This window comes from Ambystoma mexicanum, chromosome 6q (genome assembly GCF_040938575.1).
Source record: "Ambystoma mexicanum isolate Mex_15411 chromosome 6q, UKY_AmexF1_1, whole genome shotgun sequence".
In the NCBI taxonomy this organism is placed as follows: domain Eukaryota; kingdom Metazoa; phylum Chordata; class Amphibia; order Caudata; family Ambystomatidae; genus Ambystoma; species Ambystoma mexicanum.
Window position 1 is genome coordinate 1,584,166,343 of NC_090937.1, and position 22,901 is coordinate 1,584,189,243.

The following is a 22,901-nucleotide window of genomic DNA, read 5'->3' on the forward strand; positions in this document are numbered from 1 at the left end:
TGTGTTTGTCTTACATATCTGACCCCTCACACCACATTCTTAAATATTTTAAAGTTTAGTGTCCTTTTTAGCATATGTGGAATGTAAAGACTACCCCAGTGTACATCATAAGACAAAGACACTTTTTCAGGGATACACTGCTCTCATATAAATAGCAATTAAACTCAAATACAAATTAGAAAGCATATGGTGGGTATGGTTTATTAGCCTTTCCAAGATATTGTATCTCGTGTTGAGCTTTATGAAGAGCATGTCAGGAAGAGGCTATTTTTGTGGTAGGATGTAATATGCTCTTTCTTCCCAGTCGTAGGCTGTTGTAAATTGAATGGCTTTGCATGTATAACTGTCAGTAACCAGGGAAGCACTAACCTTCACATTATTGATTTTCCTATGAATGGATAGACTCACCTGTGAATGCATTGGCTTAATATTTTGATATCTATGAAAACTATAACGCCCTCCTCTGCAGTGCACGTGTGGGCGCCCGATGACCTGGCCAGTTCAGGGCTGTTTTGGTGCCGGCTACCTGCACTGCGGTCGACGGCGACGCTGTCCTCCACTACCGTAGGTCTGGGAATGGCCTCTGCAGGCTTCCTGGGTCGTGGATCTGGATGGCTGACGGTACGAAGAGGAAAAACCTTTGGAAGACCTGTTCGACTTTCTCCTGGAGGAGAAAAAAGAAGAGCGCTGCGGTTGGAGAGTGCCCAAGGAACGGGCCTTCTCTGTATCCACCTTAATGGCCTGGAGGGACTCTTCAACCACCTTCCCAAACAAGTTCTCTCTGTTGAAGGGCATATCCAACACCTTCGCCTGGAATTTCTGCTGGAAATTTATGGCCTTCACGCAGCCTTGTTGGCGAAGGCAGACACCGTTCCCCATCTGCCGGAACCCAGTGTCAGCGACGTCCAAAGCCACTGTAATGCCATGGTCGGATGCAACTTCCCCCTCCTGGAAAAGAGCGATTGCCTCCATCCTCTTATCTGGTAAGAAATCCAGAATAGGGCCCAGCTTGTACCATAGATCCCTTTGGTACATGGCTAGGATAGCCAGTGCGTTGGCTGCCTTGATATGGGACGCCATGGTGTAAATCACCTTCCTTCCCATGGCGTCCAACTTCTTCCCCCTCACTCTTCGGAGAGACCGAAGACGATGGGTTAGCTAACCGTTTCCTCATGGCTGCCGATACCACTGAATCCAGTGATGGTTGCGACCTCAAGCACTTGGGTGCAGAGTCCGGCACCCGATGTTTCTTCTCCAGTCTATCCTATTTGGCTGCAGCTGTGCAAAGGTTCTTCATGAGGTTCAGGCCCTGTTCCCACGCATCATCCAGAAGGGTACCGCCATGATTGTCTTCCTCCTGGCCTCGCGCCTCTGGTATAAGAAACCCTCCTTCCTGGTTTCTTCAGGCACAAGCAGAGAAAGCTCAGAGGCTCTGGCACTCATGGAGTGGAACGGCCCCACCTCGTCCGGTGGGGACGGCCTAGGTGGCGCATCCAAATGCGGAAACTCACCGAATGCTGCAACGATATCCTCGTCATCTTCCATAGTCGTGGCCGTACCCGTCCCCGTACACATGTCTGGGTCTGCTGGTGGAGAAGGGGCCCGAGGCAGATGCGGAAGCTGAAATGGGGGTGTCGGATGACGCTTCCTCTTCTTTGTTGGATGCTGAACGGGGGACTGGGGGACCACTGGAACCCGGCCCGGTGGCATCCTCTACTAGATCTCTGACACCAAGGTGTGAAGGGTCGACAGACTGTGCAGAGACACATCCCTCGGCTAAGCTGGTGGGATCGGAAAACTAGGCCCTGCGCAGACGTCGCCGTCATCCTTGTCATCCCCGTCATCATCCTCTTCCACGTCCTCGTGGACTGAGTGCAAGGACTCCTGGTCCTCGTCGTCTGTAGACGAGACCTCTATGATTTGTGCCATGGCATGGGCGGTCTGTTTCGGGCCCCCCCCGTTGTTTCCTCCCTCTGGGGCTTGAACTGGGGCCTGAGCCGATTTTCCCCCTTCTGGTGTGCCAGCAGACTTTGCCAAAGTCACTGTGGCGGTGTCACGCTTTGGGGCAAGGATACCTTCTGTGCTACAGGGGCTACCTTCACAGGATCAGCTCCATTAGCCGCTGTGAGAGCAGCTGCCACCAATTCTGTCACTGAATATATCTTAGCCTGCGCCGTTTGTATCTGCTTGGGCAGTTCAGCCTTCTTCTTCTCCTCTGTCTGTGGCTTCTCTGACTTCACCCGCAGTTTAGCCAGGGTAGATTAGCTTTTTGAGGAGGTGCTCAATTGCCGGCTGGCAATGGAGGCGGAGGGTGATGTTGATCACGCCCTATCCACCTTGGAACCCGCTCTGGGGAATCCCCAGTGGACTCAGACTTGCGGTTCTTGGTCTTGTCTAGGGCCCCCATGCCTGTCCCTCGTCGAACCCGAGCCATATCTCATACTCCACCTCCATTAGGTCCGGATGCAGGCAGTAGAGGCATTGTAAGTGCTTGTCTTCCACAAACACGTTCCGTAGCCCGCACCTGGTGCAGGGCTTGAAGAGGGACCTTCCTTACTTCTCTTCAGTCATGGTCGGAGGGCGGGAAGTAGGCCTTCTGCAAACTTCAACGATCTTCGCCCTTGAAGGGCGCTGAAATTCACTGCCAACGGGTCCCTGCTGTCGGCAGATGGAGGAAAGAGCCCACAGACTCTTTTGGAACAAAAATAGAACCATTTCCGTTCGAAAACACGAACAAACGTAGAAGTAACTTCTAAAACTCAAGGATCCCCAAAACAGAGGTGTGTTGTAACAATCTGAAGATGACTGCCAGAGAAGGGGCTTAGGGAGAGGACTGTGATTGGATGTGGGCAGTATGGCCCAGAGGACAGTGATTGGTTTAAAGGAGAAATACAGTTTGTAAGTGAAAGTATCCAGAATTGATATGTGCTTGTCCAGCTCACAGCGATGGAAGGGGGAGTTTTCCGCAAAATCGTCAATTCTTGCTGCCCATTTGTGCCTCCAAACTATGCATAGAATGGCTCCATGAAACAAATAATAGGAGAATTGCACACACTCGGATTGCACAGGCAAACTAAGGCTGGCATACAAGATGATGACTGGTTTGAATGCCTTTTCGCTTGTGCACCATCCTGGACTGCGGCTATCGTGAAGATGCTGGTGCCTGTCATCATTTTTGTACTGGTAATTTTTTTTGTTTGCACCTGCCAATTGGGACTTCAATGTTGTGCCAAAGCAGTACGTAGCAGTGCCATGATGATGGTTTCAAATGGGATATCTAATGCACCTTGTGGTACAAAAGATAGTGCTGTCCAAGCAGATGATCCAAACCAATCACGCATGGTGGTGGTAGAGCAGTGCTTCCATCCTCGCGGCACTATCACTACACTCCCACCTACCCCCGAGCATTATACAGAGCGTTGGGCCTAGGCCGCGAACATGAGAAAAGGAATGGTTGTATCCCAAGCACTGGTGAGAAAGGCCAGAGCTAGACAGATCCATAAACCCTTCATTGGGCCTCATTCCGAGTTTGGAGGCAGCCATGGCGCTATTAGTGCCATGGCTGCCTCCGACTTCGGTCTGGTGAAGGGAGTAATTACCGGTCCAGTCCGAGGTCGGGCGACCGGTAATTCCCCATTCACCAGAGCCATTACCCATTCCCATTTGAGCCCCCATAGGGCTCAATGGGAAGGTGTCAATAACAGTACTGCAAATTGCGCTACCGTTATTGACCCCGGTATCCCTTTGCGGGTCCCGTCCAGAATGCCTGGTAAAACCAGGCGTTAAGGGAGGGACCCGCAAAGGAACCTCGGAATAGGGCGCAAAGGGATTACCGGCACCGGTGTCATTTCCGGTGTCCGGTATCCCTTTGCACCCAGGTCGTAATGACCCCCATTGTCCTAAAATGTTGCCAAGCTTTGCGCCCTGGTAAGAATGTGCCCCACAAGTCCCTGGGAGGAGGGCTGAGTGTCTGAACAATACGATCCCATGAGAAGGGGGACTCAGGCCTCCAACCCCCGCCAGTCCCAATTCTAAGTTATGGCACCAAAATGTCCTAGTTTTAGGACCTCTGAATTCCATGGTAGCAGCCAGCTCCCGACCACTGATCATAAACCCTCAATCAATCAAAAAGATAACAAAGCAGGGATTTCCTAGCTTCACTCTTAGGTCACTTGATTTCTGCTGCGAGGTGCAGGGAGGGATGAAATTATGGCCCAGAACGAGGGTGGAAGCCCTTGGAGAGGTGCCGGCCTGTCTGAGAGCGAGTGAAGTGTGTGTTAGGATGACCTCAGCTTTGCCCCAGGGACACTGTCTACTCGTAACAGGTGCACTGCTACATAGATAGAGAAGTGTTGTTTACTTTTCAAAATAATTGCCTATAACTTGGCTTGCAAATGAGGATTAATGCAGCATCCCCCATGTGGAAGAAGATGAACAGACGGGACTGGGGCCAATGGACTGGAATCCCCGAGGGGCAGGTTACCTATGGGTAGAGACGTGTAAACAAACTTCATGGTTTTCTACTGTATGTAATGATGACACTGATTATGCAGTGTACCTTCATAATGTGCTGCTCATGCAGATTTTGCCAGAACTTTCTGCGGCAGCTGAGTTCTTTGTTGGCGCTTTTTCCTTTTGTATGGAACCAAACCTTGTTATCCTTGCAAGAGGTGTATTGGGCCTTTTTCCCTAGTGGGTTGTATTTTTTCTGGTGTGAGCGTCTAGGGGCTTTCCTACACTATGTGCGATAAAGCGGCGGGTATTTAGATTACAATTTTTTAAATGAACCAATGAACTGGGGAATAAGATAGTATCACTAACGCAAAGAGAAATTATTTACCCAGCCTTTCTCACATCACTGGGAATATTCATGAAAACCATGTGCAAATTAAGAATTAAGGTTTAAACAGTTTGGCCTGCTATTGATAGTAACAAATTATGTTTGCATGGAAACATTTTTCTAAATAATTATGTCATGACCCACCACAACAAATCCTAAGAAGAGATGTGTTCTACACATGAGCTGAAGCTGATAGTTGAGATAAAACTGGCCAATGAAAACATAGGAATTGGAGAAAGATGGGATTTCTTTGAAGAGGGATCACATATGCGGGTGGATTGTAATACAGTATCTGGGTGTGGTTTAACTGTTAGAAAAATGTATAAAAGTTGTCAACTGAGTGGTTTGTTGAGACTTGTGTTGGTTTGGTCCAATGATACTCTCCAACTGCTCCCCGGTACAAAACGTGCATTCCTTCCTCAGGTGGTAGACCCAGTTTGGGCTGAGGTAATTGGGGGTCTGCCCCCACAAATCTGAAACCAACCTTCTCCAGAACACTGCTTATCTGGCTAAGATGCAGGAACTGATGTCAGAGAGCAGCTAAAAGACTGAAATATTACTCCTTGGTACTGTTGTACCCCACACTTGGAAATGGAAATCACATTCACAACTGTACATACAGCAACAAATATATGAGAATTCTGCTAGATTTGGCACTAGCTGTCCGTCCCCACATACATTGGGTCACTATGAATACTCATTAAAAAGATCCATCTTCGAAACTGGACATAACGTGTAGTTGGGTCAGATCGTGTGTACTCTCATTTAGAGAATTGTGAGAAACCTGAGGGTATTCTCCCTCCTACTCGCCTTGGATTCTCTGCGCAGGTGCCCAGGGAAAGGCCATTGCCCATGGATCCTGACCCTATTGGTGGAGAAGCGAGGGAGGATCACCTGGGTGGAGGGTCCTTGCGGAGTGAGATATACTAGGCCCGACGCGGTACTCCCCATTTCCCTTCCAGGAAGTACCCTCTATTCCAAAGCCTGTCATGGGATATTGTTTACCATGTCCCATTGACCAAGACAAGGATATGAGATACCACCAGTCCAGACATACCAGAAAGAGGGCAAAAGGGGTTAAATGTAAGAAGGGTGAGACATGGCTTCCCTATTTTCATATTGACAACCAACCGAACCCTCACCCAACCTTTAGGGGCTACTATAAGCCAGCTCCCCTCATTGTCCCACATGTAACACATGGCAATTTCTATGTTTCATTATGTGGTTAGTTCAAACGAACTTTCACATTACAAACAAAGAAAACAACATATATAATACATTTCATAGTTAAAATGTACGATCACAATTCATCAATTATCAAATGCAAGTACTAAAGTTAATAACACACAATACAGCTAATCATTAATACATACATTATATTAAAAACCTGAAATATTCATAGCAGCTACTCTAAACCAACTAACCTCCTTACATCTTACTACGTTAGTTAAATTTATGCAATTTTCCTGTATCAACCAAACTTGTCCCAACCTGGTAAAGTGCTATGTCCATAGAGTTACTATCTGAATTTAAACAACAACACCAAAATGGGTCACTTTTTATGCTTTCTTAATTAGCAACAAATGAACCCAAGTATTTCATATAAAGATATTCCATAAGGACGTGCCGAGGGGTTTCCTCTTGGCCAGAGAGACCACACAGACGACATATTCGAACCCTTCGATCCGCTGACAATTTCCTTCTCACTGTACCTCCTTCCCCCTGTTCCTCCTCCTGTTTCCGCTCCTTCCAACTCCCAGTGCCTCTGCACTGAAATTCACTCCCTCTCGCAATCTGCTCCACCACAACCTTTTCCTCATTCTCCCCCACCCCCTCATTCGTTTCCCTGACTTTCTCTCTCCCCTCTCCTACCTCTCCTCTCTCTCCCTTCCATTTCCCTCCTTCATCTCTTCATCACCCCTCCCCTTCCCTACCCAATCCCACTCCCCTATTCCCCCTCTCCCCTTCAGTTAATTGCTCTTTTCACTGCTTTGTTGAATGATTCATAATGTAATTATGCTGCCACTGTTATTTTGTTGATGTTGTTATGTATTATGTTGTTCCACTGTACAGCGCCTTGGTGTAAAGCGCTTTATAAATCAATAAATCAATCAAATCAATCAATATTATTTCGGTTTTAATCACCGCCAATTCAGGGCCGATGGTTGATAATACCGGAAGGCTGTTCCACAAAAGGAGGAAAAATCGACACAGAGCATGGAACTGGCATAAATGACAATATTGTTGGGATTTCTATAAATATTGAGTTAGATTAGTAATTGCAGCCTGATAACTCTTAGGAGTGGACAGGTGGGTGTAGTTTGTGGACCAGTCCCACTGTTCTAATTTTCCGGTTTCAAACAACTTTGTAACCAGTATAGTGAATTTACATGTATGCTTTGCGCTGATTTCCTATCCCAACATAGAAAGTAGTAGACATATAGGGGGAGGCTCTGGATTTTAAAAATAACAGGCGTCTTCTTTTCAACACTATAGCCACCAAAGAATTCAAGCCCAATTCAAGTTCAATTATTTCAACAGGTGTACTAGGGCCCAAACCAAGAATACATCTCCAAAATGCACCCTCAATTATTCTTAAGCATGCCCAATCTTCTATACAAAGGGCTTCCAGCACGTACAAGACTGTGGCACAAAAAAAGCATTGTTTTTATAGCATTATTATGTCAGCCATACTGTATCGAGAGGCTTCTCTTACACACCTAGTGATAGTAGAAGTCAGGACTATGGCTTTCCTTTTCTTTTCTGTGATTATTGACGAGTAGTCACACTTTGTAGTAAATTCAAGACCAAGATATTTATAACTCCAAACCTGCTCAATATGATTCGCCAGCAACATCATATGGGGAATTGTTACACGTCTATATGTAAAGTGCGCCATTTTGTGTTTTTCGTAGTTAATATCAAGTTTATTAGTGTTTGCATAATATTGTAGCTCTAAGAGAGCATAGGTGTGATCACATATGATGAGATCGCCCACGTATGACATGCAAATCATTTTCTGTCAGCTACTATTGGAGGTCAGCTGTTGACTCTGCCAAAGTAAGTCAGCAACATCTGCCAGGTATATGTTGAAGAGCAGGGGAGCCAACACACAGCCCTGTGTATCCCCTCTCCACTGACTCATCAGGCACGTGACAGCTCCCCTACAATCCAACCTAGCCTGCATGGATGTCCCCTCATAGAGCCCCCTCACATCCCACAGATTTCTAGGGTAGCCATACATTTCCATTTTAGTCCACAGCTTCTCACGATTCACTGTGTCGAAGGCCACCCGAAAGTCTGTAATGGCAACATGTAGGTTTGGTTTATCCTTACCTCCATGCATAATGAGTCCATCAACCAAACAGAGTGGGTAGCACTTGAACCAGCACAAAAACCCACCTAGAATTTATCCAGGAAATTAAACGAATATGCCCACTTGTTTAAGGCATCTGATAGTAGTGAGGCAAATATTTTTCCCAATGTGTCTAATTGGGCCAACAATCTAAAATATGCTGGTTCGGTGCGTTTACCTTTTTTGTAGATGAGAATCAAAAAGGAGCACCACCAAGAGGCACCAAGAGGCTTTATCTTGCCCACTTTACAAACCTTGCCAAACAAGATAAAGCGCAATCTAGCCCAAAAATCAGGAGCTTTTTTCACAATAACATTGACAAGGCTATTATGGCAAGTGGGATTGGAGTATTTAAGTTTGCATATTATATCTTCAATCATATCTGCGTCAAAATAAATAGCAAAAGCCCCTCGCGGTCTTCAACTGCTGGCTCTAGGAGGGATGGATTAACTCTGTCCATTTCTGCTCACATATATTACACGTCACCTGATTAGATTTATTTATCTTAAACTTGCTCAAGAGATACCACATTTTTCGTATGTTCTTGGATTTAGCACCACTTACCAGTTTTTGCCATTCAGCATTACGGCTGAAAAGCTTCCAGCCTTTAACCCAATTTCTGTAACTTTTTTAAATTTAATTTTTATATTGTGCATTCAGTCACAATTGGACTTTTTTTACACACACAACACTATACAATTATTATTAAGCAAATACACATTCCAGACCACATATTAAAATATAAAGCTGTATCAAAATTAAATATCAACTGATCTGCATTATAATGATATTTGACTAAAGTGCAAGCCATTTAAAAGATTTAGCAGTGCAATAGACAAAGAAATTTCTTTCCCAGCTCAAAGTCTATTCCAGAATTCCTGAGTGTAAAGCCATTCAGTATCCTGCACAAACTTCGCAAAATATGTTTCTCTTTGAGTTTGTGTTGCTGTACGGGTTATAAGGGTAGGTCTCATGTCTTGGGGATATCCCTCACCACGCAAGTTACATTCTCCTGCAAACTGATCTACATTTTGCCAAATCGTTAACGTTTCGTTAGTTTTTACCAGATTTAATCGAAATTGTAGCAAATGATAACACCAAGTTGGATTCAGATATTTTCTTAAATAAGGGAGTACATAGTTACTGGATTTTTCACAACCACCAACATTTCGAATGCTTTTCACATTAGAAAAAGATGCTCTGGTTAAAATCAAGTCAGCTCTTATTAATGATCATTCACTTCGTCCAGATTTATAACAAGTGCCTCACTTGTTGATTCACATAATTGATTAGCATGTTTCGATAACTGTTTTTAATCCTAGAAATGGCTGAATGGCACTCTTGAGTAGACAAAATCAAATACTTAATGCAGCAAACCTCTTTACGCATGTTTCTTTTTGCCTCACTAATTACTTTATCAGGGATTTGTCTTCTATAGGTCGTGGCCAAGGAGGAATAACATCCTCTTTGTATGGCAAGTCTGGACATATTGTCCGCAATCTATGACTCTATCTCATCATCCTTCATGTTGTTTACAAATGCTAACAATATCTCAGAATGAGAATAAGTGAGGTCATACACTTTCTTAAGGTTTTTGTCCGACCAACGTACTCTATTTCCAGAGGGGTTCATTTATAAGTCACCAAAATTACTTAGGGTGTCACATAATTTCCAACCTTCCAAAGTAAGGGAGGGAATGCAATGGTCACTAAAGTCATTACCTTTTATCGTTAATTCTCTAATGTGTAGGCATGGTCAAAACATTAGAAAATAAATAATCTAATGTAGCAGATTTATTTCCACTTTTCCAAGTTGGTTGACTCGGGATATCCCAAATAGTACGCACATTTAACATATAGCAATCATCCTCCTACAACAACTTGATCCAAGCAGTACCTTTATCATTGACCTTAATATCTACCTTTTCAACAAATTCACAACCACTGATTTCGTAACCACAGATACAGCAGGCATTAAAATCGCCCCCAATTAATATTAGATCATGTATCCCACTCGTAGTGATATCCCCCAATAATTCTGCAAAGTCTCCATTAACCTATGACTACACTCTTTCGCCACTTTGGTCTTGGGACATGGAAGATGCCTGTTAAGAGCTGTGAAGGTCAGACATGTCCCATTGATTGTGGTCAGGCAGGGCTAATTAAACGTCCACTGTTTAATTGGCAAGGGGCTGCATGTGTATAAAAAGCGACCAGCCTAGCAGGGAAGAGAGCAACGGGGGGAACAGCAGGAGACCCTTGTGAGGTGGGAGCCACGGTGGGACCTGAGAACGAGCCAGGACGCCGGTAGCTATCCCAGAGGACTTGTCGGACCCGATGAGAGTGGGCTGTGTACTTTTCACAAGTCTGGGAGCCTCCATAATCCAGCGCAAGCAACAGAAGCTGCTGAGGACCCCGAAACTCACAGGACTTGAAGAAACATTGGGGGTGCCGGAGTGTGGAAGAAAACACCCCGCCAGCGAGCGGGGCTTGCGCTGGTGGATTTCCTGGCTTCGGAAGCCGAGAAGAAGTTGCAGGAACCATCAGAGAGAAACACAGAAGGATGTTGAGTATCAGAATGGCGCTCAAGCACTGGGGCACTCCTATAGGACCCAGAGTGAGTAATGGCCCCTGGAAAGAAAGCCAATAAATATATATTGAGTACCCAACTAAATGGAAAACATTGAAGCAAATAACCGCAGATGGAATACTGAACATAATTAAGCAACGTAGGAGCCTATTGAACACTAAACTGAAAGTAAACAATATTGAATATCGGTGCACAGGAGCTAGTGCCAAGGAACCTATGTGGGCTAAGGAAACTAAGGATCCTTGTTGCGTGACCTGTGATAGGTGGACCGTGTGGTCTGTCAACTGCATCTAGACCAGAGAGCCCTGAATGTTGAAAGATAAGGGCACTGTGAAACAGCCCAATAAAACCACTGCAAAGGAACTGGCGAGTTAAGCTAGAAAGAGGGTCAGGTTGACCTGCTGTTTTCGTTAAGACTTTTGAAAAGACTGAAGCAAGTGTAAATAATGGCATTGAAGTCTTGGGGAAGGGAACCCTGAGACTTAAGGTAGTACACTTGTTATATTGGGAATTGAGTCTCAAGACCCTTTTGTTTTGGATTGTGTTACTTGAAACTTGCAGAGGGGAACCCCAAGGATTGCTTCGAAACTGTATCACTTTGACCTGGAGAAAGGTAAATGTTGAGACTTTTTCATGGAACTTTCTTATGCTTGGGGAAAGGGAGCTCAACGTGAGCTGTGAGCTGAAAGAAGCTTGGAACTTTAAGTTGAACACCATTTCCTTTAACTTTGACATCCCTACACACTTGCTAGCTTTAGTTCTGAGGGAAAGGATAGGTTTTTGACAGAGACAGACATTTAAGTTGAACTCTTTGACTCAGACTTTTCTTAGTTTCGTTCAGGTAGGAAAAACCCACATTAGATTAGGGCAAGTTCGGCCTTCACCTATCCTGACATTTAAGTTAAGAAATATCTTTTGTTTGAACTTTTGTCTGTGTCTTACTTCCTGATGCCTTCACAGAATACTGTAACAGTGAATACATCCTAGCACACATAAGAACAGTCTGAAACAATAACTACTAGTACAATACTGTGCAGGAAAAATAATAAATCGGATTGAACACACATTGCCCCGGCCTTAAAGGGCCTCCACTGACCCTGTAGAGCAACAGATTAACTTCAAAGTAATGTGTGTTGGAATCTGAGCTAACATGTCCTGCATATTCCTGTAACCCCTATGACATGCATCAGAAATTAAAGTCAGTGAAGAACAAACTTTGGTGATGCCAATAGTGTTTGCTTGTGTATAGGCATGGGGTTGGCATGCATCCGGCACTGCCATAAGGGCACTACCTGGCAACAGGTGGCAAATAGTTTTAGCACCTTGGCATATAGTGACAGTACCTGGCAAATGCCTATTTAATGCCTATACAAGAGTCAAAACTGTTGGCTTTGCAAGTGCCAATTGCTAAATGCTTTATTTTTAACAGGACTTCCATGCAAGGAATAGAGGCAAGGAAACACATAATGCTGATACATCAAGTGGCAGAAGGCACACTTTGTCAAGACATTTTTATTACACCAGGAGCTGGTTTATATCGGCATCCTTTCAGAAGGCAGCTAAGAAAGCCCAGAACTAGGGAAAAGCAGAGCAAAAAGAGCAGTGGTTTGGGCAGGAAAAAGTGTGAAGTTGTTGCAAATGGCCATAGAGTTTAGCATGGGCATGGATAGTCAATGGGTGGGGAAATAGCCAAAGAACCAGACAAGCGCCCCCCCCACCCACACACCTCATTAGTCTTTTACCTTCACTTCTCAGTGCAATAGTTTTGGCGTATAAGCATCTCTTACAGCACCCCCTAATGCCCGAAATTAAAAACGAGGTTTGTTGGAATATCACTGGGATCTACAGCCCATTGAATATGGAACTTCCCTATGCAAGTCATGGCAACCCAACACGAACACTTGAGGTTCCGAAGGTGCTGTAAAACTTGGTCTTCCAACAGGACCTCCAGGACAGGCTCAGAGGCTTTTACCAACATCTGCTTCTGTAGCTTCACCAATCTTGATGTTCCAAAAGCTGCCCAGCCCGCCCCATCATACAAGCTCTGCTAGTCCTACTGTTCATACACCATCTCCCCCTTTTTTGTCCATGACATTCTAATGTTGCACAGGATAAAGCAATAAACAAAATTATTTTTAAAAAGAAGAACAAGTTACTTTCTTACCTGGTAACGTTCTTTCGATGGGATGGTCCGACGACGTATTCCATATCTATGACATGTAATCACCACAGCTGTGCGGCTTCGGAAACTTTTTTCGGCGTCTGCGTCCTGCGTCGATGACGTCGATGCGCCATCGTCGAGGGCCTCCTCCGACGTCCGACGTCATCCGATGTGATAAGTAGGACGCACGACGCCCGTAGCCTCAGTTGTAGTTTTTTCCCCCAGAACGTGTGACACTAGTCAACTGCCAGTCAGACACAAAGCCTTGCGGAACGTAAGCTGCAATCGCAAAAGAAATTCTGCAGCGGGGAAGGCAGGGCGGTAGCGATATGGAATACGTTGTCGGACCATCCCATCGAAAGAACGTTACCAGGTAAGAAAGTAACTTGTTCTTCGAGGGGATTGGGTCCTCCGACGTATTCCATATCTATGACAGACTCCCAAAGCAGTACCAGAGCAAGGAGGAGGGAAAGAATTTAGAATCAAAATTTAGAATAGCCAATCAAATAGCAGAGCAAAGGACCGCCTTGCCAAAGGCCAGATCCTGTGCTCGGATGGAATCGAGGGAATAGTGACGTACAAATGTATGTACTGAAGCCCAGGTGGCTGCATCACAGATGTTGCGAATAGGAACACCCCTCTGCAGGGCAGTGGACGCAGCCATACCCTGGTAGAATGGGCCCGCAAGCCAGCCGGTGGGTCCATACCCGCCAAGCGGTAATACTCCGAGATGGCCAAAATAATCCAGCGAGACAAAGTCTGTTTCGTCACAGCTTGCCCCAAACGCTTTCCAGCGTAACCAATAAAGAGTTGATCATCCACTCTGACCCGGGACATGCGTGAAACATAAAAGCTTAAAGCTCTCCTAGGATCAAGCCTATGGAGCCTCTCCTCTTCCTTACCAGGATGCGGAGGAGGATAGAATGCCGGAAGAACAACCTTCTGGGCCAAATGAAATTCCGTCACTACCTTCGGAAGAAAAGAAGGACGAACTCTAAGGACAACCCTGTCCTTGTGAAATACAGTGTAGGGTGGCTTAACTGAAAGTGCCTGTAACTCACTCACTCTGCGAGCGGAAGTAACCGCAACTAAAAACACAGTTTTCAGAGTTAACAGCCTCAAAGGGCAAGAATGTAAAGGCTCAAACGGAGCACCCATAAGAAACTTAAGAACAAGGTTTAAATCCCAACCGGGCACCAGGAAAGGTGGCGGAGGGAACACATTAGTGAGCCCTTTCAGAAACTGTGAAATTAAAGGGATTTTAAAGTAAGAACACTCTTCAGACGAGCGCTTAAAGATGGACAGTGCCGCCAGGTAACCTTTAATGGTACCCACTTGCAAGCCCCTGTGGGCCAAAGAAAATAAAAAGGACAGAACCATGGGGATGTCACATGCAAAAGGATCCACATTCTGAACTCTGCACCAGTCGCAGAACTTACGCCAACGGCAACGGTACAGAGACTTTGTTGCTGGCCTTCGGGCCGAAAGCAACACCTCCATCACGTCTTCAGGGAGGTCCCAATCCCTATACCTAAACCTTTCAGAAGCCAAGCGTGAAGGTTGAGGGATCTGACCTCTGGATGGAGAACCTGACCCCCCTCCCGTGAGAGCAGATCTTCTCGGTAGGGAAGACGACGCAGAGGGCAGATGGACAAGTCAAGAAGGTCCGGGTACCACGTCCTCCGCGCCCACGCCGGAGCAATGAGGATCATCCGGGAACCGAACTTCCGTAACCTCCGCAGCACTTGCGGGATGACGGGGACTGGAGGAAACGCGTACAGCAGCGGGAATGACCACTCCACCACAAACGCGTCTCCTAAGGCTCCTTTTGGAGGAAATTCCCGCGAGCAAAACCTTTCGCACTTCCGGTTGACACTGGAGGCGAAGAGATCCACTTGAGGGGTCCCCCAAAGGGCGAAGATCTCCAGGAGAATCTCCTGAGCCAACTCCCACTCGTGAGAGATTGTGCTCTGCCTGCTCAGAGCGTCCGCCGTCACTTTTTCGTCTCCGGCCAGATGAACTGCTGAGATCGAAACTTCCTGCTGGATGGCCCAGAACTCGAGCTGCATCGCCTCCCTGCACAGAGGAAGTGACCCTGCCCCTCCTTTTTGTTGCGGTAGTGCATGGCCACTGTGTTGTCCGTCAGGATCAGGACACTCTTTCCTCGCACAGTCGGCAGAAAAGCCTTCAGGGCAAGCCTGACGGCCCTCAGCTCCAACAGATTGATATGGAGTCTGGACTCCGACGGAGACCAACGACCGCTGACTGTCAGCCCGTTGGCATGAGCTCCCCAACCCGTGAGGGATGCATCCGTCACGATCTTCACCTCCGGCCAGGGAAGCCAAAATGAAGCCCCCTTCATGAAGTTGCCTTCGACGGCCCGCCACAGAAGGTCCCGGGCGACCGAGGGCGGCACCTGAACCGGGTCCGACATCCTGCCGGAGGACTGCGACCATTGCGTCTTGAGCGCCCACTGCAAAGATCTCATCCGCAGGCGAGCCTCTGGCACCAGAAGAATGCAGGATGCCATGAGGCCGAGCAACCTCAAGAACTCGAACGCTGGGAGCGTCTGGGCATGCTGAAACTTGTGCACCATCTGCGGAATGTGAAGAGCCCTCACCTGGGGAGGAAAACACTGCCCCAGGGAAGTGTCGAGCATTGCTACGATGTACTGGAGCCGCTGTGTTGGCGTCAAATGGGACTTCTTTAAATTGAGGGAGAAGCCCAGCCTGTGAAGGGAGTGGCAGGTGACGGACAGATGATCCAGGACTTGCTCGGGAGAGCTCCCCCTGATCAACCAATCGTCCAGGTAGGGGTAGACGTGAATCCCCCCTTGCCTGAGATGCGCTGCCACCACCACCATGAGCTTGGTGAAAACCCTCGGGGCGGAGGTCAATCCGAACGGCAGGACCCGAAACTGAAAGTGCGAGTCGCCAACCGCGAACCTCAGGTACTTCTTGTGCTTGGGATGGATCGGCACATGGAAGTAAGCATCCTTGAGGTCGAGTGACACCAACCAGTCCTGAAGCTGAAGGGCCTGGAGGACTTGAGAGAGAGAAACCATCTTGAACTTGTCCTTCCTGAGGAGTTTGTTCAAACCGCGCAAGTCCATGATGGGTCTCAATCCCCTGTCTTTCTTCGAAATCAAAAAATAAGGGGAATACCATCCCTTGTTCCTCTCCGCCACAGGCACCAGTTCTATGGCGCCTTTCTCCAGCAGGGCTTGAATTTCCTGCGCAAGGAGCGGATCCGGACTCTGCAAAGAGAGGTTCCCCGGTGGATTGTCGCGAGGCCTGTGCCGAAAGGGAAGACAGTAGCCGTGGGTTATGATCTCCAGAACCCACACATCTGAAGTAATGGCTTGCCACTCTACAAGATGCTGCGCCAGCCTTCCCCCAACCGGCGAACCATGGGACATGGCCTCATGACTGAATGGGAGCGGCTGCGGCGTTACCTGAGGGCAAAGAGGCAACTGCCCGAGCGGCCTTGGCACCACGGGTACCCTGTCGTCCACCTCTGGTACCCCTGCGTTGGCCTCTTTGACTGCCAGCTCCTTTCGCTTTACTGAAGGAGTAATAGCGAAAGGAACCACCCCTCCACTGCTGTCCCCTAGGACGAAAAGGCGGAGGTTGGCGAACTGCAGCACCCAACGACTTTGCTGCAGCTTTTGAGGTCTGCAACCTCTCAAGGCTCTCATCAGCCTTGCTGCCAAAAAGGTGTTCACCGTCAAAGGGCATGTTGAGGAGCCGGGACTACACATCAGGAGCAAACCCCGACTTCCGCAACCAGGCAAACCTGCGTATTACGGTGCTCGCCGCCATGGACCTACTGACGCATTCAGCTAAGTCCAAACCCGACTGAACGGATTCACACATGGCATCCTTGCCATCCTGGACCATAGCAAGGAAACCATCCCGTTCGTCCCCTTCGGGAATATGTTCAGCCGCTAATGCAACACAGTTCCACAGAGTGTGTGTGAAACGAGACAATGCACAAATGGAGTTGGCCGCCTGAAGCGCCATACCACCAGAAGAAAACACTTTCATCGCCCAGCCATCAAAACGTTTGTCGTCCCAATCAGGAGGGATGGTAGGGTACGACGCCTGCTTTGCCAGGGCCGTGGCCGCCTGCACCACCAAACTCTCCGGAGTGGGGTGCCTGGTCAAGTAGCAGGGGTCGCTACTGGCTGGATGGTATTTTCGCGACAAGGATCTGCCCACCGCCGGGAGACTCTCCGGAGCAGTCCAAGCCGCCGCCACCCTTCTCTGTAAAGCCATATGGAACGGCAGTACCGGATCAGTTGGGGGACCAACATCAAGGATGTCCGTCAGATCATCCTGCACTAACTCCCCTGGGGGAGCAGACCATCCCAAGTACTCAGAAACCCTAGCCATAAGGCGCCGGTACGAGGAATCGGCATGAGAGCCAGGCTCAGGCCTACAAAACTCCACCTCCGGAGAGGTGTCCAGTCCACTGGCATCATGCAGTGACTGTCTCAAATCGTCAAACTGACTATGGCCCGAGACAATTTCACCTGGAACCCGAATAGGAACCAGGCCATCAGAATCCTCATCCGCCTCTGAAATATAGTCCAGGTGGCGAAAAGAAGGCACCCGAGAGTGCTTGCTCTTAACCAGAACCTTCCTAGGGGGTTCTCCTGTGCCACGGGGTACCTCCGACATGAAAGGCGTCGATGGCGTCAAGCGAATCGGCGCCGGCGTCGAGAGAACTGGCATCGACGCCAATTTCCTCGACGTCGACGTCAGATGCAGCGCCTCCAGCATCGGCGGCGTCGACACAGCCCTCGAGGCCGGAGCCCCGAGCGTGTCCCTCGACGACCTGAGCGTCGACGGCTTCGACGACTTCCTCGGAGCCGGAGCCTCGAGAAAGCCTGTCGACGCCCTCGACGCCTCAGACGTCGATGTCTTCCTCGAAGACCTCACAGGTGCACACGGTCTCGAACGCGTCGAGGACTGGGACCTGGAATGGGTACGTCGAGAACGAGTCTCCTTGTCCGAACAGGACCTCTCCTGTGACTCGTGCCGACCACTCTTGCGAGCGGTGTCTCTCGACCTCTCTGGACCGAACCCACTCGCGGACGCGGACGGCTTAGTACTCTGCGACTCAAGAATCGCCAGCATTTTCTTCCCGAAGGAAGCCCATTCCTCCGGCGTCGCACGGCTGGTGGGGTAAGCGACGTGCCGGGCAGAGTCCTCCGAAGAGGACCTGGAAGACGACCGGTGTCGGCGCTTCCGAGAATGCCTCGAAGAGGCTGAGGAGTGGCGAGACCGACTCCTAGAAGGAGACCCACGAGACTTCCGACGATGACGCAGAGAGTCACCCCTCGAATCATCCGTCGAAAGCCCCGCAGACTTCGACTTCCTGGGCTTGGACACCCGACCTACCGACAACTTCTTCTTACGTTCGCGTAAGGCTTTGGACGTGAGCGACTGGCAGTCGATACAGTGATCCGTGTCGTGGGCCTCCCCGAGGCACCAGAGGCAGGCGTCGTGCGAGTCCGTCACCGACATCTTGAACCCACACAACCGGCACTTCTTGAAACCCGGACGCGGGGTCGAAGACGAAGTAGAAGACATCTTCACACAAAGGATTTTCACAAAACGAACAGGTTCGAAGAACCGAGAAGAACAGAACTCCAAAGAGTCAAGGCGTTAACCGAGATTCACGAAGCAACATGTTCGTGGAAAAAACGAAACTGAGGCTACGGGCGTCGTGCGTCCTACTTATCACATCGGATGACGTCGGACGAGGCCCTCGACGACGGCGCATCGACGCAGGACGCAGATGCCGAAAAAAGTTTCCGAAGCAGCACAGCTGTGGTGATTACATGTCATAGATATGGAATACGTCGGAGGACCCAATCCCCTCGAAATTCAATTATGGAAACCATAGATAATTGTCACTTCCCTGCAAAAGTACTAAATCCTCTAAACAACTCTTATCACAACAGTTTACGAATAAGCAAATTGGTGTATACTGACGGACAAGACTATTAGAAAATACAAATGTTTTACAGTACCTGCTTTATTTTCTGCGCTCCCCAAAGCTATAAGAAATAAAAGAGAAAAATAAGCAAATTAGAAAAAAAGAAACTGTTCGTGTAGCCTTCTAAAAAAAACACTTATTTGTCTAGCAAACTATGGTGTGGTGGAGTATGATCAGCACAGTGAACTAATACTGCATAAAAACCAAACAACTACGACTGGGTCCTTTTGATGTGCCACGCCCACTCATGTGCCACGCCCTCTCCCATAGAAGAGATCCCTCGCTATCTCGAACAGTCTTCCTTTCAGATGGCATTTCTCTCGCGATACCTTGATTGTGTCTACAATATCCATGTACAGATTCACACTCACTTAATTGTCAAGTACAAACAATTTGATAATAAACGAACACATTTCAATGATTTTTTTTTAAATAAAAAAAATGGTCAAAAAAAGGGTTATGGGGCGAGGTGGGGGCAGGGTTAGAGGCAACAGAGTTTTGGGGGGTGGGGGCGGAAACTTGGCTAATGTGCCCATTTTTCAGGGAGTTGCGAAAAAAAACACTTTTACAAAGTCTGCCAAGGGCTTGTAAACTGAGCAAGCTAACTCTGCGACTAATATTTAAAAATAGGAGGTGCAGTAGATCAGCGGATGGACAGGGTGGCATTGTGGTTGACCTTTTCCTTATTCTACATCACACAAAAAAACAATACTGTGCCTAACTGGAAGATTCTTAGCCCTGTTCTATAAAGAAAAACCCCAAGCTATGCTAGGGTGCATGTCAGCAAGTGCGTTACAAACGAGAAGGTCCTTGTCCAGAATCCTATGCTTAGCCGAGGTCTGTCCCTACTGTTATAAAAACGAAGTCACTGCAGCCGTGAGCAAATAACTGGTAGTTGGCTTCTTACCCCCACCCATGTGTGTCTTCCTCAGTAGAAGCTCCCTGTCAGGCATACAGTCTGAGTCAGTAGGCTATAAGGCTCTCAAAGCTTCTCTTGCAGTACTGTTCAAATACATCCAATACATGTATCTTGCCTTTGTTCTCAGGTGGGGATGTCTAGCTTGCGTTTCACAACTCCGACCATTCTCATGACAGTCTTTCAGCACAGAAAGTTCCTGGCGTTCTCTCCTGGCTAGGCAGTTCTTGGTCTTGGTCCCACCTTGGTTTTTGGTTCCCTTCACCCTGCCTTGGGGCCTCGTTTCTCTCACCCTGCCCTGGGGCCTCGAGTCTCTCAACCTGCCTTGAGGTTTTGGTTCTTATACCCCTGTTTGGGATCTCGAGTTTCTCGACCCACCTTGGGGTTTGTTTTGTCTTGCCTCACCTTGGGGTCTTGGCCTATCACCCCACCCTTTGGGTTTCTTTGGGCCTTACTTTGGGACTCTCCTCCCCCTCTTCTGGTTCCCTGGAGCCACTGAGCACCTCTGTTGCTTGGGTGGTGCTCCGCAGGAAAAGCGGGGAATTGGGCCACCACTGCACCAACTCTTCTGTTCCTTTCAGGTGTCGCATATCGATCAGTGCTTGCCCTCTCCTCCATTGGGCTTCCTGTGGAACCCTGGTGCTGGTGTCTCGGTAAGCCAGTTGTCCGCTTCGCGGTGGCAGTTGTTCTGCATTGCCCCTTATGGCCCCTAGTTTGGTAGGGCTGTGAAGGAACCCTGGGCTCGGCCGTGGTGCCCTTCATCACACCTGGCATACGCTCTTCCTCTTCCTGTCACTCCGTCTAGGAGGAGGTTTTGCTGGCTCCTCAGGATTCTCTTCTCCCCTGCTTCAAAGTGGATTGACTATTTATCTCCCTGTATATTAGGCAGTGGGCTGGCCTTTACAGCGTGCCCGTGTTCTAGGTGAGTCCCATGCACACAGAGTAGGTCAAGAACCGTACCAGCCAGTCTTAAAGGAAGTTTTAAGTCATCACACAAGTTAATTCCCATAGAGCCAACAAAGGTATTGGTATCTTAAGAACAGGGCGGATTACTGATATGCTTGTTGGGGAATCTGCTGTCCCTAGAGAGGGGGTGGGGATCACCATCAGTGGGACTGACGTGCCTTGTCCCCTAGGGATTGTTAAGCTTAGCAGGCTCACCTCCCTAGTCCCAAAGGGTGGGGGTGGGTTTCAGCCTGTGGCAAGTGGAAGAATACCCTGAATTCGTCACCGAGGTCGAACAAAACCGTTCTAAAAACGTGATGAAATAATTGTTTACTATGAAATTGCAAGTCAGTAAACCACATACAATCTACCTTCCTATATGGCACAGGATTTTATTTTCATTTGGATGGTCTTATTTTCCAACATTAGTTTTACCAACTCGCTCTACTTTTAATAAAAAAGAAGGCACATAACTCCTGAAAATTTGCTTCCTTCCAATATTGTACAGAAAACAAAGTAGGATAGAACAAGATTGGTTCCATGTGGTTTCACTGACCTCAATTTCAATTTTATAGTAGACAGTTACAAGTTTTATGGATAAGGTGATCAGTAGCCACAAATGTCAAGTACCCGTTCAAGGTATAGATGAGCGATATTCTCTTAACAGCAGTAGCCTAATCAGAGGGCCCTGGCGACAAAATGTCCCTTCCCAAAACTAGAAAAGACACTGATTGAATCACAGCAAGCAAAATTAATTATGTCATCTTTCAACAATATTGACCCAAACATCGATGGCTTCACTGCCATTATATACCACTATGCCACAAAACTGTATTGATTTTCAAAATCCTGCTAGCACCACAAATATTCTATAGCTTTTAAGCCACGGTGTGTGGAACGACATGGGCTTTAACGGCCCACAAGCCCGAGCTGTGGTATGCCTGAGTGAAGCAGGGGCCTCAGCCCTGACTGTGGGCCATTAAAGACCATGTCTGCCCCCCGCCAGCCAAGGTGTGAAAGCTATTTGCATCCTGGGATTTACCAGGGTGCAAATAGTTTTCCTTTTTTTTGTCCAACTGGGGATCAGCTCAGCGCGAGCCCATCCCCAGTCGGAGAATACAACATTGAAAGAAATGGCTGCTGCCATTAAAATGGAAAAGGGACTTGGTCCCTTTTCGGATGACGGCAGCCATAAGAAACATGTTTCAAAATGGCCACCATCATCCAAAAAAGGATGCAGTCCCTTTTCTATTTTAATGGTGGGGGTGCGTGCGGTGATTAGAGCATTGCGCCCGGGAAAGACAGAATTTCATTAGTCAATCTGTCTTTCCCAGTTGCGAATAGCCCATATTAGCATTATCTTAAGGAGTCATTAATGATTCGTTATCCTGACAAATGTTTCTCTAATCGCCCCTTTCTTCTTTCGATGCCGACATTTCTACTATGATCATAGCTGAGCATGATCATGTTCGTCTCAAGCTTGTGTGCCTAGATTCTACCCCACGCCATTTTTGTTCAGTCCAGACAGACCTTCACCAATATCAGAGGAGTGGTCAATATTGCAGCAAAAGGTAGCCATGGACACCAGTTTGGGTCCAGCCCTAATGTTAGCATACCTTTCATAGTCAACTCCATGCCACTGCAGACCCAAAAGTCTAAATATTGTATAAGAGAGTCACTGGTCCCAATATCTGAAAGACGTAATTGAATATTGTAAGGGTACAGAAGGAGGAGAATGACACACAGGTGACGAAGTGTTTGCTATAGACATTTATCAACCAAGAAGAGAAACCCCACCTTTCCCCATCTCTGTGGGGTTTCCCTACCTCAACTGAAGTGCTAATGGATCTGTCAGAATGTCCTTGTAAATTAAATAGTCCACGGTCACGTGTCAAAACTCTCTGTCCCTTTCATTATAACTAAACTAGAACGTTACGTCAATGTTCTTGGTCCAGGAGAATAACTCCCTTCTCCTGGACTGGGTAGCACAGTTCTAGATGAACGTTCTTAAGCAGGGGGAATGACTTCCTTCCCCTGGTCCCAATTCTTCCCAGACAAAGGATTGTCAATCTTGTAACACTCTGTATCA

General features: G+C 47.6%; 1 protein-coding gene across 1 annotated transcript in view; it reads right to left on the reverse strand.

Moving 5' to 3' along the window:
* Nucleotides 1-22,901, reverse strand: part of SFXN5 (sideroflexin 5) — a 1,920,751-nt gene that overhangs the window by 1,307,664 nt on the left and 590,186 nt on the right. Inside the window, exon 4 of the mRNA XM_069632305.1 lies at nucleotides 18,986-19,012. Coding sequence (XP_069488406.1) covers nucleotides 18,986-19,012 — 27 coding nt within the window. The remainder of the gene's footprint in view (nucleotides 1-18,985; nucleotides 19,013-22,901) is intronic.